This window comes from Parasteatoda tepidariorum, chromosome 7, assembly GCF_982258835.1.
Source record: "Parasteatoda tepidariorum strain Cologne lab strain chromosome 7, Ptep-v5.0, whole genome shotgun sequence".
Lineage (NCBI taxonomy): Eukaryota > Metazoa > Arthropoda > Arachnida > Araneae > Theridiidae > Parasteatoda > Parasteatoda tepidariorum.
The window spans coordinates 64,427,543-64,450,076 of NC_141761.1; the positions used below are offsets into that span (position 1 = coordinate 64,427,543).

At 32.8% G+C, this 22,534-nt stretch overlaps 1 protein-coding gene across 1 annotated transcript in view; it reads right to left on the reverse strand.

Annotated features, from left to right (window-relative positions):
• The window catches only part of LOC122272127 (fatty acyl-CoA reductase 1-like), a 102,203-nt gene that overhangs the window by 61,795 nt on the left and 17,874 nt on the right, over window positions 1-22,534 (reverse strand). Inside the window, exon 3 of the mRNA XM_087167950.1 lies at window positions 6,870-7,045. Coding sequence (XP_087024076.1) covers window positions 6,870-7,045 — 176 coding nt within the window. The remainder of the gene's footprint in view (window positions 1-6,869; window positions 7,046-22,534) is intronic.

Here is a 22,534-nt window from a genome sequence, read left to right on the forward strand (position 1 = left end):
TAATTTAAAAAAGGATACAATTTGTTTAGAAATTCAGTTAAAAAATTAAACAAATCTTGTATGAAAGTGTCATACATCGAAACTGCGGTGCTCGCCACTCTCACCAGTCTTACCGCCAGCTTGGCGATTTAAGATCTTCAGGTAAAAGCAACCCTGTGATCCTAGTGATATATATTCTGTCCTTCAGAGGAAGAACAGCCACTTACCTTTTCAACTTTTTCACTAGCTAGCTTGGTCGCAGGATGACCCATAATGTTTAATTTAGTTTATGTTATATTGATGTTTGTGTTCATGAAATAAATATGCTTTAAGAGAAACCCGCATTTCGTACTCACTTCAGTGGTGACCTGGACTTCGCAGCATGCTAAAATCAACTTTCATGGAAGAACCCTTGGATTATACTGTATGGATTATGGGATTACAAAGCTAGCTGGCGACGATTCAAGTATGTTTTTATGGTCATTCGCTTGGTTTAGGTATGCAATTTGTCCCTCTTAGTCATTAAGTTATCAGTGGTAGTATTTATATTTAGGGAACTAGTCAATTCCAAAGTTAAAATACTTGTCAAATTACGTTAATACATGAATTAGTTTTAGCTGTTTAAACTTGCTTCTATTTAAAGTTCAAAATGCCAAATGAAGGTGAGCAGAATCTTGCCGAAGCTCAAATTGCTCGTATAGCTGTTAAACTACCACCAATATGGAGAAATAATATCAAACTTTGGTTTGTTCAGGCAGAAAGCAATTTTGATTTATCAGGAATTACTAACGACCAAACTAAATATAACAATATCATTGCAGCAATAGACCCAGAGACTTTATCAGCAGTTTCAGATATTTTGTTTAATCCTCCAACTGCAAATAAATACCATATTCTTAAAGAAAGAATTATCGCGGAATTTACAGACTCTGAAAGTAATCAAATCCGTAAACTTCTTTCTGAATTACAATTAGGAGACGACAAACCGTCCCATTTATTGAGGAAAATGCAAACGCTGGCAGGTACATCTTTAAATGAGGATTTTTTGAAAACCTTATGGCTGCAGCGTTTACCATCAGAGATGCAAACAATTCTTTCCGTTAGCTCAGAGTCGCTAGAAAATTTAGCTAAGCTAGCGGATAAAATAGCCGAAGTTAGAACGGATTCCCTTCCAAATGTTTGTGCAACGAATAACGCCACGAGTTCGAATCCCTTACTCTCAGCAAAAACACGAGAAAATCCGTCAACATCGAACCCGCTATATCAGGAAGTATGTGCACTTCGCCAGCAAATAGCTGCACTTAGCCAGCAAGTTGAAAAATTTTCTCGCGAGAGATCACGCAATCGTTCTCGAACAAGATATAATAATTTTCGTAGATATACATCTAGCTCTAGGGATCGGAAAAGATCGTCTGAAATCTGTTTTTATCATTCGAAATTCGGTCAACAAGCTAGAAAATGTTGTTCACCGTGTTCATACAACAATAACCAGGGAAACTAAAACCGGCTGTCGCTATTACAGCGACAAAAGATCCGACAGCCGTACGTTCGTGTCGCTTATTTGTATATGATAAAAAACTCATTTAAAATTTTTAGTGGATTCAGGTTCAGATGTGAGCTGCTTGCCCGTCCCAAAAATGATTCAAAATTTACATCCTGGTCCCTTACAGTTAACTGCAGCTAATAATTCAAAAATTTTTACCTACGGAAGTAAATTATTAAACATCAATTTAGGATTACGAAGAGACTTTAAATGGAAATTTTTAGTTGCTACGGTGCCTATTCCAATTATAGGAGCAGATCTTTTAGAGCACTTTGGACTGTTGATAGACCTAAAACGTCGTAAATTAATTGATGGTGTCACTAATCTTTCTTTATTGGGCATAACTGCCAAAACTAATGTTTTTTCAGTAAAATTAATTTCAGGTGACACATATTATCATAAATTATTATCAAATTTTCCGGAATTAACTAAATTAACACCAAAAATGAAGCAGGCGTGTCATAATACTGTGCATTACATCGATACAACTGGTCCGCCTATACACAATAAACCTAGGCGATTAAGTCCAAAAATATACGATGTTGTAAAACAAGAATTTCAGTTTATGTTAGAGCAGGGTATTTGCCGGTCTTCGAAGTCACCATGGTCGTCTCCACTCCATGCCGTTACTAAAAGCTCGGGAAGTATTAGACCAGTTGGAGACTAGGAAATTAAACGCCGTGACAACCCCGGATCGGTACCCTATTCCCCATATACAAGATTTCACACACGCGCTGAATAACAAAAATATTTTTTCTAACATTGATATAGTCCGTGCTTATTTTCATATCCCAGTACATCCAGATGACATACAAAAAACTGCTGTGTGTACGCCTTTTGGGCTTTTTGAGTTTCCTTTCTTAAATTTCGGTCTATGTGGAGCCGCGCAAACTTTTCAGAGGTTCATGAATGAAATTCTGGGAGATTTGCCTTTTTGCTATGTTTACCTCGATGATATCCTTATTTTTAGTGAATCAGAAGAACAGCATAAAATGCATGTTCAAACCGTGTTTCAAAAATTAAATGAATACGGTTTAACGGTAAATGTATCAAAATGTCTGTTTGGTGTGCCAGAGATTTCATTTTTAGGCCACTTAATAATTAAGGATGGCACCAAATCATTACCCAATAAAGTAGACCCTATTTTAAATCACCCACAACCAAAAACAATTAAGGAATTGAGAAGATTTCTCGGACTTCTAAATTTTTTTCGTTATTTTCTACCTCGCGCAGCTCATAACCAAACTCATTTAAACGATTTTTTAAAAGGCTCAAAGCGCAATGATAATCGTATGATTAACTGGTCAGAACAAGCAATAAGCGAATTCCAAAACTGCAAAACTCTTTTAGCGAACGCTACGCTGCTTGCTCATCTTAGCCCCGATGCAAATTTAGTACTGCAAGTAGATACCTCGGATTTTGCTATTGGGGGAGCATTATTTCAAACAGAAAATGAACATCTTCAGCCGTTAGCATTTTTTTCGCGCAAGTTATCCGAAACTGAAAAACGCTATAGCGCATATGATAGGGAGTTGCTTGCTGCATACGCTTCAATCAAACAATTCAGGTATATGCTCGAAGCACGAAATTTCGTTTTGTTCACAGATCACAAACTACTCACCTATGCATTTAAGCAAAAGTTAGATAAATTTTCACCACGTCAAGCTCGTCAATTAGATTTTATATCGCAGTTTACAACAGATCTAAGACACCTAAATGGTTCTGACAATATAACTGCAGATGCGCTATCAAGAATAGCATCTATAAATATGCCAAATCCTATAGATTACAGCGAAATTGCAAAAGCTCAGGAAAATGACAAAGAATTGAACTATTTAATCAAAAATTCTCAAAGTTTGGATTTAAAAAAAGTAAATATGCCAGATTCGAACACTATTTTATATTGTGATATTTCTACTAAAAACATTAGACCTTTTATTCCAAAACAATTTCGTAAACAAATATTTGATACTATTCATAACTTATCACACCCAGGAATAAAAGCAACTAATAAATTGATTAGTAATAGATTTATTTGGCCTAATTTGAATAGAGATTGTAGTATGTGGTCTAGACACTGCATTCCATGCCAGAAATCTAAAATAATAAGGCATACTAAATCCCCTATTTTTAATTTTCCAATACAGTCCAAACGCTTTGACCATATACATCTTGAAACCCTTGCAAGCCCCTTACGATGGACCTTTTAAAGTGATTCAGAGAACTGATAAACCTTTTGAAGTTGATATTAGAGGTCGGAAGTCGACAATCTCCATAGATCGTGTGAAACCTGCCTTCATTGAAAGTGAATTATTACAACCTTCTGAAATAACTAAGACTCTAAAGTTTGAAATACCGTGTACTCCTGTAATGCGGGAGACCAAAAATAGGTTTGGAAGAACTGTGCGTTTTCCAAAAAAGTATAGTAAGTGATACACTGCGGGGGGAGTGTGCGGTGCTCGCCACTCTCACCAGTCTTACCGCCAGCTTGGCGATTTAAGATCTTCAGGTAAAAGCAACCCTGTGATCCTAGTGATATATATTCTGTCCTTCAGAGGAAGAACAGCCACTTACCTTTTCAACTTTTTCACTAGCTAGCTTGGTCGCAGGACGACCCATAATGTTTAATTTAGTTTATGTTATATTGATGTTTGTGTTCATGAAATAAATATGCTTTAAGAGAAACCCGCATTTCGTACTCACTTCAAAACTATTCCACCTAGTGGCTTTAGGAATAGCTTATCATAGTTAATTCTTACCTTAAAAGTAAATCAGAGTTAATTCTGAAAACAAAAAAAATTAAATTATAAAAAATAATGTTCTAAGTTGTTTAAAATATTTTTGAAATGCAATTGAAGAAATGAACTAGGAAAATGGATATTAATTAAATCTGTTTTAAATTTATCAGTTTCTTTTGAACACTCCTCATAGTTTGAATAATTTCGATAAAACCTATGAATATGGTTGGTAATAATATTGGAAAATAACTTATTGGCAAATTAAGAATTAAAGTCAATGCTTTTTTTAGTGGAAAGTTAAAATAATTTCTTTGTCATAAAGTTTACTTGTAATTTTACTATCTTCATTAATATTAAGAGTTAAATCTAAAAAAATTGCTCAAGAATTACTACTATTAGTTTTATTTAGAATGAATTCAATTTGATATATTTGTTTAGCTAAAATATCAAAATCATTAAAATTAATAATTAAAAGATCATCAATTAATCTGAGAAAGAATTAATTAATAGGAAGATTAGCATATGATTTCACAAATCTATATTCTTGAAGAAAAAGAAAAATATTGCAAATAATAGTACTAAAATTATTTCCCATGGCGATGCCATTAATTTGTAGAAAAAGGCAGTCATTAAATAATATATTATTGTTGTTGAGATTAATATGAACTGGAAATTTCCAGATGAATTTAAAGAAGGTCATCAAGAATTTTATAAGTTGAAAGGAAAGTATATATGTTTTCGAAATCAAAACAGTGTAGAGAATTAACATAATTTAAAGTTTTTAATGCATTTAAAACCTGAAACCTATTTTCAATATTCCAATTTAGGTGATTATTATTTTTAGTATGCTTATTAATTTTATTGTGTACTTTTTTAAGAATTTTTTTAAAGTAAATCCCGACTTTTTCATGTTACTATTAATATAATTTGTTGAAAAAGGCAGTTATTAAATAATATATAATTGTTGTTGAGATTAATATGAACTAGAAATTTCCAGATGAATTTGAAGAAAGTCATCAAGAATTTTATTAGTTGGAAGGAAAGTATATATGTTTTCGAAATCAAAACAGTGCAGAGAATTAACATAATTTAAAGTTTTTAATGTATTTAAAACCTGCACACTATTTTCAATATTCCAATTTAGGTGATTATTATTTTTAGTATGCTTATTAATTTTATTGTGTACTTTTTTAAGAATATTTTCAAAGTAAATCCCGACTTTTTCATGTTACTATTAACGCCACTAGCAATAAATTTTTAATTTTTTGAGTTTTTTTACGGAATTTTGAATTATCAAAAAAAGGAGGAAAATAGTTAATATTATTTGGTTTAATCTTGAGTCTTTTATAAACTGCATTTACTTTATTAATAATAATAGCACTGCTTGTGTTGAGTCTTTTTTTTGTGTGTTATATTGCTGATAAGTTCATTGGAAAAAAGTCATCAAAAATTAACAAAATTATTACTAGCTTTATCAACAGTGGTAATAAAAAATTTATTTTTGAATTCTTTTAATATTTTAATATATATAATTTTAGTACAGAGTTAAAATTTAAATCTTTATGAAAAACTAATTTGTTCATTTTTATGCTAATTTTAAAATTTTTACTGATATTTTCTCTCCATTCAAAAAAAAAATTCAATTGAAAAATTATATCTGTAAGATAATTTTAAAATATACTCATCAAGAATTTTATAAAAAATAGAAATAACCTTATTTTAAGAAGTTGAAAAAGAGGGTCTAATTTTATAACCTAAAGACAAAGGTTTTTCAATTTTATCATTATCAATAATATCTAAATCTCCGGTAACAACATGATTATGGAAGATTTCAAAAAAAGAAGTATCTTTACATACAGTACAATTACAAAGATATTTCAAATTAATTGTAGCCAAATCCTTATAATTGCAAATTAAATTTTTTAGACTTTTTGTATTTCTTAAAGTGGGTTTACAATTTGATTGAATAGGAAGAAGGCTTTTATTTTTAATAAGAATTGTATTTAAGTTAAGATTATTACCAATTTTATTAGTAGAACCTAAAATTAAATAGTCTGGTTTGGGTATATTTTTGCGCTTATAATTATTTTTAAACCTATATCCAGATAGGTCTTCAACTAAGTTTAAAAAATTTGAAATACACTCATTACTGTTATAAGATTTAAAACTGAAATTGCTGTTCACACCGTATGGATAAATGGATTCATTAATAATCATATATTTATTCTCAGCTTCGAGAAGTTTTTTAGGGATTTTAATGAAATTCAAAGCTTCTACTGAAATGTGTTAGAAACGGTGTTTAGAAAAATGTTTATTTTCAAGGCTATTGTTATTATTATTTGAGTTATATTTACTTGTTAATGAACTATGTAAAATTATTCCTTTGTGAAAATATTTAAAGAGGGACTGAATTTAACTACTCTATTATGCCTCCTATGTTATATAAATTTAAAGATTTTCTAGTATTACTATCAACACAAATTTATCCATGTAGGTTTATTCTGAGACAAATAATGTATCGAATAATATGGTTTATTGTTAGTCTATTGTATTTAAAACAAAAATATTTTATTAATTGGAAACAAAAACTTAAAATTCTGTATTTTTACCTTAGAGGTTTTGTGAAACTTACAACTGCTGCAATATGAAAGACAATCGTAACTTCTTCAGTAACTTTGGCATAATCTTTATCACTCATTCCTAAATTAGGTTGACTGACATCACCATGAACTGCAATCACTTTCTCTGCAGCACTTGGATTCTCCTCAAGAAGGCGATGGAACAGCTGTGAAACATGCATCACATTAAAAGACTTATTCAATATCAGAGGCAATAATACCAGGATGTAGATTTTGGTCAGAATACGCAAGTTATAGTGTTTAAAATCGTCGAAATGTCCAAAAGTATCCGAGTCTCTCCAAAAAATGTCCCAGACATAGCAAAAAGCATTAAAATGCCCAAAATCTGTAAATTTGAAGAGTTCAAATATATAGTGTGCAAAAAATATGTATGTAACCTTGACTAACTTTAGTTCTAATGATTGGATTTTCACATACTAAGTGCAATCTTAATGATTTTTTTGGGGTGACTTCAAATATGCTAATTAATTAGTGCTAACTATTAAGTGAATTTAAAAATCAGACAAAGAAACGCTTTTTTTCTGAATAAACATTTTTTTGTTTGCATTTTTGGATCCCTGACCCTCCAAATAGAAAGGAAGACAAAATTTCGGAGAAATTGGATTAAAAATTGGGGTGCTGGGAAGTTATATATACTTGCCATCCATCCCAGAAGAGGCCAGAAAATATCGCCATAATTTGAGGAGAAATTTAATATAACCATACTCTAACTGCGGAATTGACAGGAGAGAAATACCCCGTTGCTAAGCAACTAAGTTGAGAGAACAAAAATGAACAAAAATGAGATAAAACTGTAGCCTTTCTTTAATTTTGTGCTGGTTCGGGTCGGAAAGGCTTTTTTTCTTTTTTAAATATTTCATTGAAAAATATCAAGGAATTTCCAGTCAACAGATTTGTTTTTAGCTGATTTCTGCCCAAAAAGCAAAGATTGCTTTTGTTTTACTCTTTTTTAAAAATAAATTTTGAATCGATTGATAAATTATTTATAATTTCCCCAGATTTTACTATTTTAACATATGAACTTTTTATAAAGCATTATGTAGATTTTTATTTTATTTTTAACTTCTTTAAATGTGAAAATTTTGTACCATTAGCTAGTTTTCCGTATTTTAACTATATTCAAAGCTCAGCCCCGTCCCGCCCCCTAGCGGGGGCATCCGGGGTGAAAATTTATTGATCAACAAAAGGATACAAAACAATTTCCAGTTTGAAAATAAAAGAAGATGAGAATTTACAATGATAAACATAAATAATAAAACAAAAAATAAAGGAATAATAAATAAATATAATAATATTTAATGCTTATCCTAAATTTTAGTTGACATCCTATAATTTTAGTTGACAATGACTTGTATGCCTTAGATTTGAATAGAAACGAATTTGATATAGCATTCCAATGCTATATCAAATTCGTTTCTATTCAAATGCTATATCAAATTCATTATATTTACCAGGGTACGTTTAATAATCTCAGTGATAGCATATTTTTGTGCGTTAGATCGGAACCAAAAAGTCAAGTCGTTCATATTACGAAAGAGATTTCCTCGGAGTGTCCGGAATTTGTCACATTCGGCGATTAGGTGTTTAAGAGATTGATATTTTCCACAGTATTTACAGCTGGCTGTAGCTTGGAATAGCCTAGCTTGATGCTCGCCGAAAACTCCGTGGCCCGTGAGAAATTGATTAAGAAAGAAATCGCTGGAGAGTCTATATTCCTTGACCATTGGGTAGAAGATATAGGTATGTCTCCCATTTGTTGTGGTTGACCACCTGTCCTGCCAGATTACGTTGCTTACCTGCCTCAGTCTGTAATTGATTTGTGGTTTTGAAAGAGGATAATAGTGATCAACCCCGCCAAGAAGAGTGCCTTGTTTGGCAAGTGCATCAGCTTCCTCGTTGCCAATGTCCCCAGAATGTGCCTTTACCCAGTTGAGACAGCATGTTTTATATTTGACCATGGTCTTAATTTCTTCCACAAGTGAGTCATTCGGATTTGGGTTTTCTAGCGACTGCAGCGAGGATTTAGAATCAGAAAATAAATTAAATGCATTAATATTTTCAGCGTTTGCCCATGTGATTGTGGCAGTGAGTTCGGCGGGGTATACACTTGCATCGTTATTAAGTCTAGCACAGTGTTGATAAATGGTGTTGTTATTAAGCTTCACCAAGAAACCACAGCCCACTCTATCCTCGCCCTTATGAAAATTTAAGGTATATTTAAGGTTGATTTGAGGTATTTTTGAGGTATTAAGGTTGTTTTGAGGTATATTTGAGGTATATTTAAGGTTGCAGAGAAAACAGCAATAAAAATTATACCTCGTAAAGGTTGTAATTAAGGTGTACGAGGTTGATTTATATATACTTCAGCTTGTTTTGTGGTTGCTTAAAATTCACTTCAAATCAACCAGACTGATAAGGAGATTTTTAAGGTATACCAGGTTTATTTTCTTACACTTGTAACAAAAGAGGTATTTTTGAGGTATAAAAATTTTTACCTTATTTCAACTAACGATAAAAAGGTATTTATTGAGGTATATGAAGTCATTTTATTTATACCTAAGCTTATTTTGAGGTTGTTTTAAATTCACTTCAAATCATCCAGACTGATAAGATGATTTTTAAGGTATACGAGGTTGTTTCTCTTACACTTGTAACAAAAGAGGTATTTATGAGGTATAAAAAAATCAACCTTATTTCAACTAACGAGAGTGAGGTAATTACGAGGTATAAAAAATATACCTATTTTCTACTACGATATTGAGGTATTTATGAGGTATAAAAAAATATACCTTATTTCAACTAAAGAGAGTGAGGTATTTTTTGAGGAGTTGAAGTCGTTTTATTTATACCTAAGCTTGTTTTAAGGTTGCTTAAAGTACACTTCATATTAACTAACTCACTTCCCAGAGTTCCATGCGAGCCGGCAAATGGCGTGTGTGTTGACAATCGAAAGTCTATTCGAAATTCGGTAAGTGTGCTTGACATTTATTAATTTAGTTTTATCACTTTTAATCAAATATGCTTCAATTTTGAAACTTAAATTTTATTATTTTTGTTTTAACGACGCGTCCTGATCTTAAATAATTTAAGTTGGAGGATATTCTTAGAGGCTATCGTTGTAGGCTTAGCAATAAGAGAGAATAACCGAAATATTTCTCGTCACTGTTTTAGGTAACATTACTGGTGAATCGTTACAGCAGGTTATGCACAGTATATTTTATTTTTTGTAGTTCAGTCAAATAGAACTATTCTTTTTATTTTGCTTAAATGTATATGTTTTAACGTAGCAGTATAAACGCTGATTAATTGAGAAAAATGTTCACAATTTCTCTTATAAATAAATCATTGAAAATTGAAAGATTTTTAAAATAGCAATTTTGCTTCGAAATTCTACTATAGCTGTATGTTTATCGTTATATATATATATATATATATCCTATATATATATATATATATATCCTTCCCCTAGGATATAGTTCTGAATTTATACCTAAAAGAAAAAGTAATCTCTCCTAATAAACTACAGAATTTATGTAATTGTTGATAACAATAGTTTGCTAGATATTTGATTAATTGAAAACTAGTAATTGTACTAGCTCACTTCTTTATGTTTGATCACAAAACTGCTATTTTCACTACATGTTATTTTCTCGCATTTTACCCACGTTAATTATTTACTAAGCAGATTGTTATTACTTATTAGAATATTGGGCAGAATGAAATTAAATCCGATTTCAAGTTTATATGACAATTTGTTTCAAGGTTATGAGCTTTTTCATGCAGCTGTTTATGGTTCACTACATCAAAAATGTGCGAGTCTCGGAAATCTTAAATATTTTAGAAATAAGTCAGTATAGTATGCAATTTTAATCCTGAATTGAATAAAATCAATTGCAAATAAAAACATTTATTGTTGAAAGTAATATGCATTATTTTGAGTTTCATCTTATGGGATGTGTATTTATATTTAAACAAGTGTTTGTAACAACTAACTATTAGTTTTATTCTGCTCGGTATTATAAGTTATATAGGAGATATTATACTCAACTTATTTTAAAAGTATTATTTCAAATCATTCTCTCCTAGACATTTTCCTTACATAAAATTACTCACAACTTTAAAATAAATGCTCCTTATCAGCTTGTAATTTGTTCTATTCGATTGAGTGTAAAAAAAGAATAAAAATTGGTACGTAATTTATTAAACGTATATTTATTAAACGTAATTAATTAAAATTTTAATTTAGTGAACGATTGTAGATTCTTGATTACATTGATTAAAAATTATTAAAATAACTATTTTTTAAGAAACTCTGATGTGATTGACAATAACATAAGTCCTTTTCAGAATCAGCGTCAAAAATTTTAAAAAAAAAGCTGCTAGTTTCATGAAGTCTAACCAAAAGTTGAAAAATATAGACTAGATTTATTGAGTTTAAAGATTTTTAAAAAAGAAAGGGAAGGGAATCTAATTATTAAACTTACAAGTACCATAATGTTACAGATGTATAGAAAAATAAAAAGTGTTAAAATTGCATAATAAGATTGGAATTCTACAGGGTGTTTATAAAGTCCCGGACCCATTTTTATGTTTAATAACTCATAAAATAATAAAGATAGATTAAAATTAATAACATTAATGGTTAGATAGACTCAAAAAGTTTCATGACCCTTGTCAATGAACTTCCACGTGTGACCCCTTCGTCGCACGAAGAATATCAAGTCGATAGTCAATTTCACGAGAGGTAGCTTTCTTTTTTACAGAAAAGACAATCTCATCAGTCGTATACTTAGACATGTTGGAAAACTTCGTATTTCCACAACTAGAAGAGCTTCAGCCACATGTCTTTTTGCAACAATATGGTGCACCACCTCATTGGGGTATCATCATTCGTAGTTCTTTGAATGACCATTTTACAGGAAGATGGATTGGGCGAGGAGGTCCAATTCCTTGGCCACCCAGATCACCTGATATAACGCGGCTGGACTTTTTTCTTTGGGGATTTATAAAGGACAATGTTTACAGGAGGATCGTGTCGAACATTGATGGCCTAAAAGCCAGAATTACAACCGCAATAGCCTCTGTGGATGCCGACATGCTTGCCGCTACCTGGCGTGAAATTGACTATCGACTTGATATTCTCCGGGCGACGAAGGGGGCACACGTGGAAGTTCATTGACAAGGTTCATGAAAGTTTTTGAGTCTATCTAACCATTATGTTATTAATTTTAATCTATCTTTATTATTTTATGAGTTATTAAACATCAAAATGGGTCCGAGACTTTATAAACACCCTGCATATTTGAATTTCTGTAAATGTTGTTAATGGTAATACTGTCTTCAGTGTATTTTATTTTGTGACTGTGATACATGTCATGCTTTTTAGCTACGAGGATTGAATAGAAATGGCAGAAGATATTTATCTGAAAAGGAAAATTAATTTCATCCAGTTAATTTAAATGATAAAAAAAATACTTTCTAATATTTTAAGACCTGCCACTATTATTGTAAATATGACTTTCGTACTAATTTATATTTTTTTTTCCTTTTAGGTTCCAATAATTACAAGTTTCAATATGTGGACGGAAACAGTATTTAAAATAATTTTGTTGGTTTGTAAAAAAAGTGACATTTTAGTTTTAAATAAAAGTACTTTGAATTTCAGCTGACTAATTATTTAAATTTGTAGTTTTATAGCTTTAAAAATTCAAGCACCTTAGACAACTATCTTCTAAAAATACGAGTATGAGTCCCATAAATAATTTTTACTAACTGTAGAATTTGGATAAGTGTTATTTTAAGATGATTTAAATCAATCTATTAAAATTATAGAAGAATTATGCATTTGAAACTTTCTTTTATAGCTTAACAAAAGAAGCAATTACTGCCGAAGGTTTAATATTAAAAATTTAAGGTTGATAAATGATCTCTACTAGTGAAAAAAATGTAATGTACATTATTCTTCATATAATATCTTTATATATATATTATATTTTTTATATAGTGAGTCTAAAAATTAATAAACTAGGTGGTCCGTATAACACCTCACCTTCGTATGTGCTAAAAAAAACATCTTTGGTTGATAAATTAATGCTTCTAAAAATACAAAAATATATACTTGAGGTTACGAAATAATAACTTAAGATAGAACATGGAACACATGACGTTAATTAAAAATAACCTTTCCAATTATTGAAAATACACTTCAGGTTGATTTATAACAACCAGAAGTGTAAAATGGCCCACCTTTGGTTGAAAAATATATACCTCTACAAGCATAAAATTATATACCTGAGGTTGAAGAATAATTACCTGAGGTAGAACAAAATACATTTGAGGTTGATTTATAACAACCAGAAGTGTAAAACGACACAGCACAGGTTGATAAATATATACCTCTACAAGCATAAAATTATATACCTGAGGTTGAAAAACAATTACCTGATGTCGAACAAAATACACCTGAGGTAGATTTATAATAAGCTGAAGTGTAAAATGACACACCATAGGCTGTTGAATAAATACTTCCACAAGTGTAAAAAATATACTTCAGGCTCAAATATACCTTAAATATACCTCTGGAGGTATATTTAAGGTATATTTGAGGTTGATTTTGAGGTATTCATTTGCACCCTTTTCAACCTTTACGAGGTATTTAAACAACAACCTCCTTTATACCTTTAAAATAAACCTCGTTTATACCTCATTTATACCTCGATTTTTTCATAAGGGCGGTCAACCCTGTATCCGAATTTGTTATTTGTCTTCTACTGCCGTCTGCATAGATTTCATAACCCACACCCCTCGGTGAGCTGTAGCCCCTTTCTATCATCTTGAAATCCAAGGGATTATGGTGTACTGGGGTATCTATCGGTAAGGCATCTAGTTCTCTGATTTGGAAGTCGCTATCGAAAATGATTTGCTTATCTCGCGTCCACCGATGTTTCTTTATAGTACAAGTCTGTCTAATTTTTAGGTCGATGGGGGGAATACCAGCAAGAATTTGGAGAACCTCTGTGCTGGCGGTGGAGTAGCATTTGGTGATATTTAGAAGGGGGACGCGCTGTATGGAGTTCAACTTCTTATTAATTTTCACGTTATTTTTATACCATACAGAGGCTCCGTATGTGATTTTTTTCTCAATAGCTCGGAGATAAAGTTGCTTAAGAATGTTTGGGGACAAGCCCCAGGTGGCTCTACTGAACTGTTTCATTTTGTTGTAAAAGATGTCGACATCGGACTTTAACTGCTCGAGATGTGGCATCCAGCTCAACCGAGGGTCAAAAATCACGCCAAGATATTTAAGTGTTTTTACTGGTTTAATATTGGCAGTAGTTGTGCCAGCCATTTTGATACGCGGTTGCCTTCTAAGACATTTGGCGTCTTTAAGAAATGTGATCAATTTTGTCTTTTCAGGTGCGAAAACAAGGCTGTGTTCCCTGGCCCAGTCCGTAAGAGACTGTATAATATCTGTGCCTATTTTGTCGATTCTATAGAGTATTGAATGCTTCATCAGTAAAAAGACGTCGTCGGCGAAGGCAAGCAAACTGAAATCATAATAGTTAAAATTGACGATCAATGAATTAATGAGTATGAGCCATAAAATGGGTCCCAGGGACGAGCCCTGGGGTACCCCTACATTGGTTGGTGATTCTATAAGAACATCATTTCGATTAAAACAAACATATCTATTGTTTAAAAAATCAAAAACCACCGCCAGCACCGAGTCGCCCAAACCCAAACTATTTAATTCCTGCTTAAGCAGCCTCCAACTGGCCGAGCCGAAAGCATTTTTAATGTCCATGGCGACGCCCACTGTATGTTTACCTTCGTGTTTAGCAGCTGTGACATAGTCCACAACAAATTTAAGCGCGTCATCCGCTCCCCTGCCTCTCCTGAAGCCAAATTGATTTTCATGTAAGATATTATCGCTTTCTAAAAAATAGATTAATCTCTCAGCAATCAACTTATCCAAAATTTTACCTCAGGTAGAGAGCAGAGAGATTGGACGATAGCTCTGCGGTAATTGAGGATTTTTGCCATGCTTGGGAATCAGGCAGACAGAGGCTTTTTTCCAAGGATCTGGAAAGGAACCCAATTGAAGACATTTGTTCAATACCGATTTGAACCAGTGTTTATTACAGTAATACATGTCCCTGTACACCTCGGCTGGAATTCCGTCTGGGCCCGGAGCTTTTTTCGGTTTTATGTTTTTGATGACATGCTCTATTGCCGCGAGTGTAAAGTGTGGGTCATGGTTGCCACTGAATTGAATTCGGGTATCGTCTTCCTGTACCAAGGGAAAATGATGATTTAGAATATTTGTGATGGATTCCCTATAGTCTTTTGTGCTTGTGCCGTCTTCCTTAGTCGTAAGGGTATTATTTTGGTTCCTAATATTAATGCCCTTTGAAATCTTATATTGTTTACCGAAAGCCGTGTTTAATGTGAAGCTATCGACATATTGTTTGATACTGTTGTTTTTCTGGCTCCTGATCATTTTCCTGTACACTGCGAGCTGTTTTTTAAATTCGATTTTATATTGTGCTCTGCTCAGGACGTCAGTACTTTTCTGGAATCTTCGCCTAAAAGCTATCACCCTTTTTCTCATAGTCGTGAGCGCGTTGTTCCTCAAGAGGTTCCTAGCATTGGTCTTGTTTGTATTGCGCCTGAGAGTTGTTTGTTTACAGATGGTACTGATGTCATTGGTAACGTTTTTGATGAAACTATTAAGTCCTTCTATGCTGTTAATACTATTCGGATCATACGCCTGCGTGATACCGGTAAGTTTTGCTTTAAGGTCAATCCAGCGTAATTTATTATAATAAAATCTCGTGACTCCGTCAAGTGTTGAGATTCTGGCTGTATTGGTATCCGAGATGAAAGAACAGGTTAGGAGCTCGTGACCAGAGGCGGTGATCCTGTCCTCAACCATGAAATTGGTATAACAGAGACTACTAGCAATAATTAAGTCAATCCAGCTCTGGCCCCGAGGTGTACAGTAAGTGGGCAGACTATTTGGGTCGTTAAGAAGATAAAGGTCAAAGTGATGGATAAATTGGATAACTGGTCCAGATCGGTGTGTCACTGTGCCCCTCCCCCCAAACAGGGGATTTGGCGTTAAAGTCGCCACAAATCAGTAAGTTATTAGTTACGTAGCGCGTCGCCATGGACTCCAGTTTAGTGATATAATTATCTATTGGTTCGCTGGGGGAAATATAAATGGATATGAATATATGTTCCGTATTATGGTAAGTATAGCCAATGACTTGTAAGCATTGCTCATTAACGATCCAGTAGTTGTTTAGATCATTAAGATTAATCAGTATAGCTGCTTTTGGCTTTTCGTTCGCGGCGTATATTTTAATGCTGCTAGTAAAATCAGTAATGTAACCCTGGGAATTAAAGTACGGTTCGTTAAGACTGACGATATCAAGTTTTAAGTCTAAGATATCGTGATTTAATTGAATGTTGACAGCCCTGGATCGATGGAGGTTGAGATGGCCGAAAGTAAGATCAACGTGGGTATTAATGTCCATAGTTTATCCTTTTAATTTGCTGATCTCTGGCACGTTTGAGTTGGGGGCAGTCTATGTCAAATGGGCTGTGATTGATGTCGTGGATGGCCTTAAATTTTCTATTGGCTATATCGCAATTAGTGCATACCTTAAGTTTTTGCATTCCTTGTCTTGGTGACTAGTCTGAGAACACTTCCTGCAGATTTGCTCGTTAGCACAATCCCTAGCTAAGTGGCCCAGCTGAGAACACTTGAAACACTGTCTGACACGGAGATGTTCCCTGTAGAAATACCTGCTCCATCTGATGTTCAACTTTCCGATGTTCATAATTTTATTAAAAGCTAGTAGTTGGATTTCCACAACCCAATTATTCTTATCCTTACCGGCGCGCTGGGGAAATTTAACATCTATATCTTCCTGTTCGATGATATTCTGATTTATGAGCGCTTCTGCGAGTTCTTCCTTACCAATGTCCCCATCAACACCAAGGACAATAATGGATGGATTAATCAATTTCGGTCTGGCAATCCCATACTTCTCCATCAAAGTATTTCCTCTGAATTCCTGCTCAAGGATCTTCAATTCACGCTCGGTATTTGTCTGTATCAAACTTCCCCCGTCTCTGATCTTAGCCAGTCGCTTCACTCCGATCTTGAGTTTGTTTGGATCAAGGCTACTCAAAATGTCTGATTTTGTTTGCTCGCTAGTTGTATCACTGTTGGTTGGTCTTATTAGAGCAATGTAATCTTTGGGCCTTGTCTTTTGAGGCATCGGGGTTTCCCGTTCTTTGTATCCCTTGAGAGCGTCGGCGTATGATCGATCATTATTTTCGGCGGTGTCGTTGATAGCGTGTTCCGTGGTATCGAGCTGCACTGTCGAGTCGATATTTCATTACAGCCAAATTAGCATCTTTCTTACCAATAATTATCAATAATTCCGTCACTGCCGTAAGAATTTCGGCTCTATCGCCGTTAGCTATTTTGCAGGTATATTTGTATAAAACGTTTCTTATTTTGGTCTGCAATGCCGTGCCGTCCGTCATAAAATGTGTTTGGACCTGCCCAATCATCATCACCAATGTCTGGACCTCCATTATCACCAATGTCTATAACCTCCCTTGCCTCCGAAGATGTCGTAGACATCTCCTCGGGCCACTCAGTACTGACAGTCAAATAAGAGATTTATGGAAAAAACCACATAAACACTAAAAGTAATTACCAAGTGAATAGAATAAAATCCGAGGGTGCTAAAACGCTGCAACCAATACACAATATATAAATGCAGTTAAAACACAATAAAACTAAATGTAAAATAGTAATAATAAATTAAAATCTATCAATAGGGAAAGGATCAAACTTGATCAGTTCCAATAAAATACGAAAAAGAACAGCAAGAACATAAATAGCGTTTAGAAATCGTTACCAGATGACCTAGGTAATGATTAAGTTTTGCAGAGTCCCTCAATCATCATCCAGAAAGCGATACGGAGTTGATTCCCAAAAAGCAAGTATAAAGCACAGTGTCTAAAAAGTTACTATATGCTAGACCCCTCAACAGTCCTGAAAATGTCAATTTATGTATAACCCCTCAGTAATCAAGTCCGTGCTCAAATTGTAGTCTATCCCAAAAATTTGAAAAACCTCAATTTGGAGACGATCCCCGAAAAGTTTAAAAGTGTCAATGTGGAGATGGTCCCCGAAAAGTTGACAATGTTCAATTTGGAGACAACATCCAAGTAGTTAGCAGTGAGACATTAATTATTATCAATGAAACATTAAGCAATTTGGGACTGGTCCCCTAAACCATCCGTTTTCAACCGAAAATAAAATGGCGAAATCACGAAATGAACACAAATGTTTTGATATCAAGAGGGTAGTTATTAGCACTCACTCGCTATTTATGCGTAATCCATGTGTCAACATCAAGCACAGCAGAATCTATCACACTAAGCTGATCGAATGCGATAATAGCTGCTTAATCATGTTAACAAACATCAAAACATCACTGCGATCTCCGTCGCCATCTTGAAGCGATCTTGCAAAAATCCCCCAGCACAAGAAATATTGCACGCAACACCACCAAATCGATCACACAGCACAATATCAATGTAATTCAAGGAAATATCACAAAATAATTTCACAAATCACATAAATAATGGAATTATTTACTTAAAAATCACTAGCAAACAAAAACACGACCTTCATCGGCACCGGTCAGAGTAGATCTATATGCAGAGTAGAGCAAATAACAAAAATATCCCTTAAAAAATGTAAAATCATAAAAAGTTAGAGATAACTTCTTTATTTCAATATTGGTTTCCTTATACCTTTAGTGTTTTAAGGACAGCATGAACCCTGTTGGAATAATAATTTTCAGATGTTTGCTTCTTTCAGCATAAGATTCTAATCAAATTAAAGATCAAGAATGATCCAAATGGAACACATTAAACTTCATGGTAAAAACTTCATTGTCTTCAAAAAATATGAAGAAAATGAATTTGTATCAGTCACCATTCACTACACGGGGTGTCTTCGACCGCACTGGGATCAAACTCACAAACTCTTGGGCATGGGCCCTGTGCCTTACATATATGGCAGTACTTTTACTTTCGTTACTTGTACCGCCGGAACAAGTAAAAAGTACGTACTTTTACTTGTACTTCGTTACTTTTTAAATTTAGTACTTTTACTTGTACTTTCGTTACTTTTTTAGGAAAAAAGTACAAGTATTTGTAACGGAAATGTCGAATAAAATCGTTACTTTTTCTAAAACTCGGTAAGCTTTCAAAAAAAAAAAATTTATTAAAAAAAATGCTTATGTTTTTTTAATTTATAAAATTAATGTGCAATATATATGCATTCACAGCTAACTTCGTGTTTAAATACCTTGACCTTTTAAAATTGTCATTCCTGAAAGGGAAAAGACGGCTCTTTTGATCTTTTTTTGACTGCAACTATCATTGTGAATGTGGTGTTCTCCAGAATTGTGTGTTCAGAATATTCATCTTCTGAAAATTGCCTGTGATAAAGGATGACATGAATAGCAAAAGTTTTGAATACCAGTGGTTATCGTCTCATGGGGGGTTGGAATGAACAAATGCCCATATGAATACTGCAGGAACTAATATAGGGAATAACTAATATAGGGAATTTATATCTATGGAATACTGTTATCACCGCATGGGATGGAATGCTTTTTTTCCTCTTAAAAAATAGTTTTTTCTAAATAACAAATGAACTGTATCTTTGATGTCTTATTGACACAAAGATGATTTTTTTTCGGTTTTTGCTATTCCTCCAAAAAGTAACCATAAAGAAGAAAAGAAAAAAACGTTTCTCTTTTTATTCGCGGAGACCTATACTAATGTGCATAGTTTCTCTTTTCGAGTTTAATTCATTCCAATGGGTTATGAAATACACCGAAGATTTATCTAAACTATTAGTGAATTTATCATTTTTCTCGTTTTCTTGAGAAACAGGAAAACTACTCAATAACCACAAAGGGGTAAGTAACAACAAAAATATATTATAACATGTTATATACAGGACAAAAGGCTACATTCAAAAGGCGTAGATATCTCTTTTTTTTAACAATATCTTTTTACAGTTGCGGTTACAATTTAATTTACAATAAACGCTGCCATCTGTCGGTGGTTCAACAAGTATTTCTACACATAGATTGAGAATCCTTATTTATGAAACTTTGCTTTAAGAAGATTCAGTAGCCCCCATCCCCCCCCCAAGCTCTTGGGCGCATTCTTGGGTAAATTCTAAATCCCCCCCCCAAACTATTCGTTTTACTTAGTGTAAAAATTCCCCCCCCAAGCTTTAAATGGGCGCATCGCGCGCCCACCTTCAACCCTGATGGGGGCCCCTGAGAAGACTTCATCTTTTTTGAAAAAAGTAAGTAATATTTTAATATCTAATTATTCTCTATTTATAAAATAACATTTAATATTAATTTGAATCATTTTTCATTCATTTAAATATGTTAATTAAAAATTTTGTTAACACTGTGTGCGCATTGGATGCTTTTTTAAATAATTTAAATAACTAATTTCATATTACTATTGCAAACAATTTTGGCACAAGTTTTACATTTTTCAACGTTAAAGTAATTAATTATAAAAACATTGCTTTATTTAATGGAAATGTAGTATGCATTAAAAAAAATCTAAAATATTATAATTTTTTTTATTTTGCAACAAAATATTTTTTTTAATTATATTAAACGTAACATATATACTATTACGTAAACGTATTAGTTATTCATATCATAAAATTTTAAAATCAAACTTTTGTTCATAATTTTTGATTATGAGTGGATTTAGTCTTGCACATCGTTATTACAAATCCGAAAATTGCCATTATGAAATATTTTAAAATAAAAAAAAATTTATATTTAAAAACAAAATATAATTTGTAGTTTATTGGATTTATAGGGGTTTCCTGTATATGAATGTATTTTTTTAAAATTTATTTTCTAACATAAGTTATAATGTTTATCAAATTTGTCGAACAAGATAATTTATTTATAAAATAAAGTTTCCGAAAATAAAAACAAAATGTTAAAAAAAAATTCTATAGTTCTAAAATTAACAAATCTAAGCTCCTTGTTGATGCCAAAAGCACCATCTATGAAATTTTAGTGTGTGTTATGAATCCGAAGAGCTCGGATGGGAGAAATGAGTTATGTGAATAAAGTATTGTGACTAATAATTACAGTCCATTTTCTGAGTTTTGAGAACTTTTATTTTATCGAGAATTTATGTAAATTGAGCTATCGTCAGAGCCATTGTTGGTCCTGTCTATCAGAGCTATCAGAAGTGAAATTAGTGTAAAGTGACCACATTTTTATTGAGACAAAGCGGGACAAATGGGATGAAATAAGAATTACAATTTTGTCAAACTTTCAACACGCACAATATATACATAAAAATACGAATAAATGTTTGCAAAAATATTTTCAACATCAACTGGAAGTAAATCAGATGCTGTTTGAATAGTATAGGTATAGAATGTGCGCTGCACAACCTACTCCAATATTTTTTTGCTTCAAATGTTCGTTAAGTTTCGTAAAAACGTTATTGATGCCTCTTCTAGCTTTTCCACCAAAATTTACGTTAGTATTATCAGCATAATTGACAATAATTTTATTGTTTAAATTATTCTTTTTTAAAATAGTACTTATTAAATCAAAAATTATTTGTGAAGTTTCATCAGGCAATGAAACAAAATCTAGTATTCTAATTTTAATTCCTGTTTCTGGATCAAAAAATCTAACACCTGTGGGAAATAATTTTAAATCTTTGTGGTTGGAAGCATCAGAATATATGGACATAAATGCCCATTTTTCTAATTCTTTCTGCAATTGTGAAAACGAATATGGTGAAAAAACATTACAAATAATTGCTTCGGTTTTTGTCCTTACACATGCATATTTTTTGTCGTATAATGTTTTGATCACTTGCGACGTACAATCCATTGATCTGAAACTTTGATTGTGGTTTATGGTGCGGAAAGCAAATAGCCCTTCCGCTAATGCTAGCTGTTTTTCCGTGTTGCTAAAGCTAGCACTGCGAAAAAACTGTTCCATTTTAGATGAGGAAACGGCATTATTAAAAAATCTTTTGTGCCTCTTTGTCGCTAGATGTTTAGTAATATCGTTTTTCCACCATGTGAGACCGAAAATTCAGCATTGCGTTTATCACACCGTACCATATAGTCTATTTTGGTACTTTTAATAAATAGAAATTCTCTGCTTAGCTCTTCATTAAATTTGTATCCTCTTTTTTTACTCATCTTTTATTTTGTGGGTAAATACTAGAAATAAATAAAAAAATTATTACAAAGGCTAAAAAAGAGTATTAAATTTTACCTTATTGACCGTTACTTTGTGGCAACTATTGCTCAACCTTTGTCAATCAAATAATGAGTCAAACCGAACGCCAAATTGAAAACTTAAAACCGCACTGTCTAACGGCAGTCCGCACTTATCTGAATTAAGCCGAGACGTAAAGACAATGATCGCACACCACCGAGTAAATCTAACTTGGTACATTGTATCATAATTTAGTTTACTCTGCACACATTTTATGTATTTTTTATTTCTTTATAT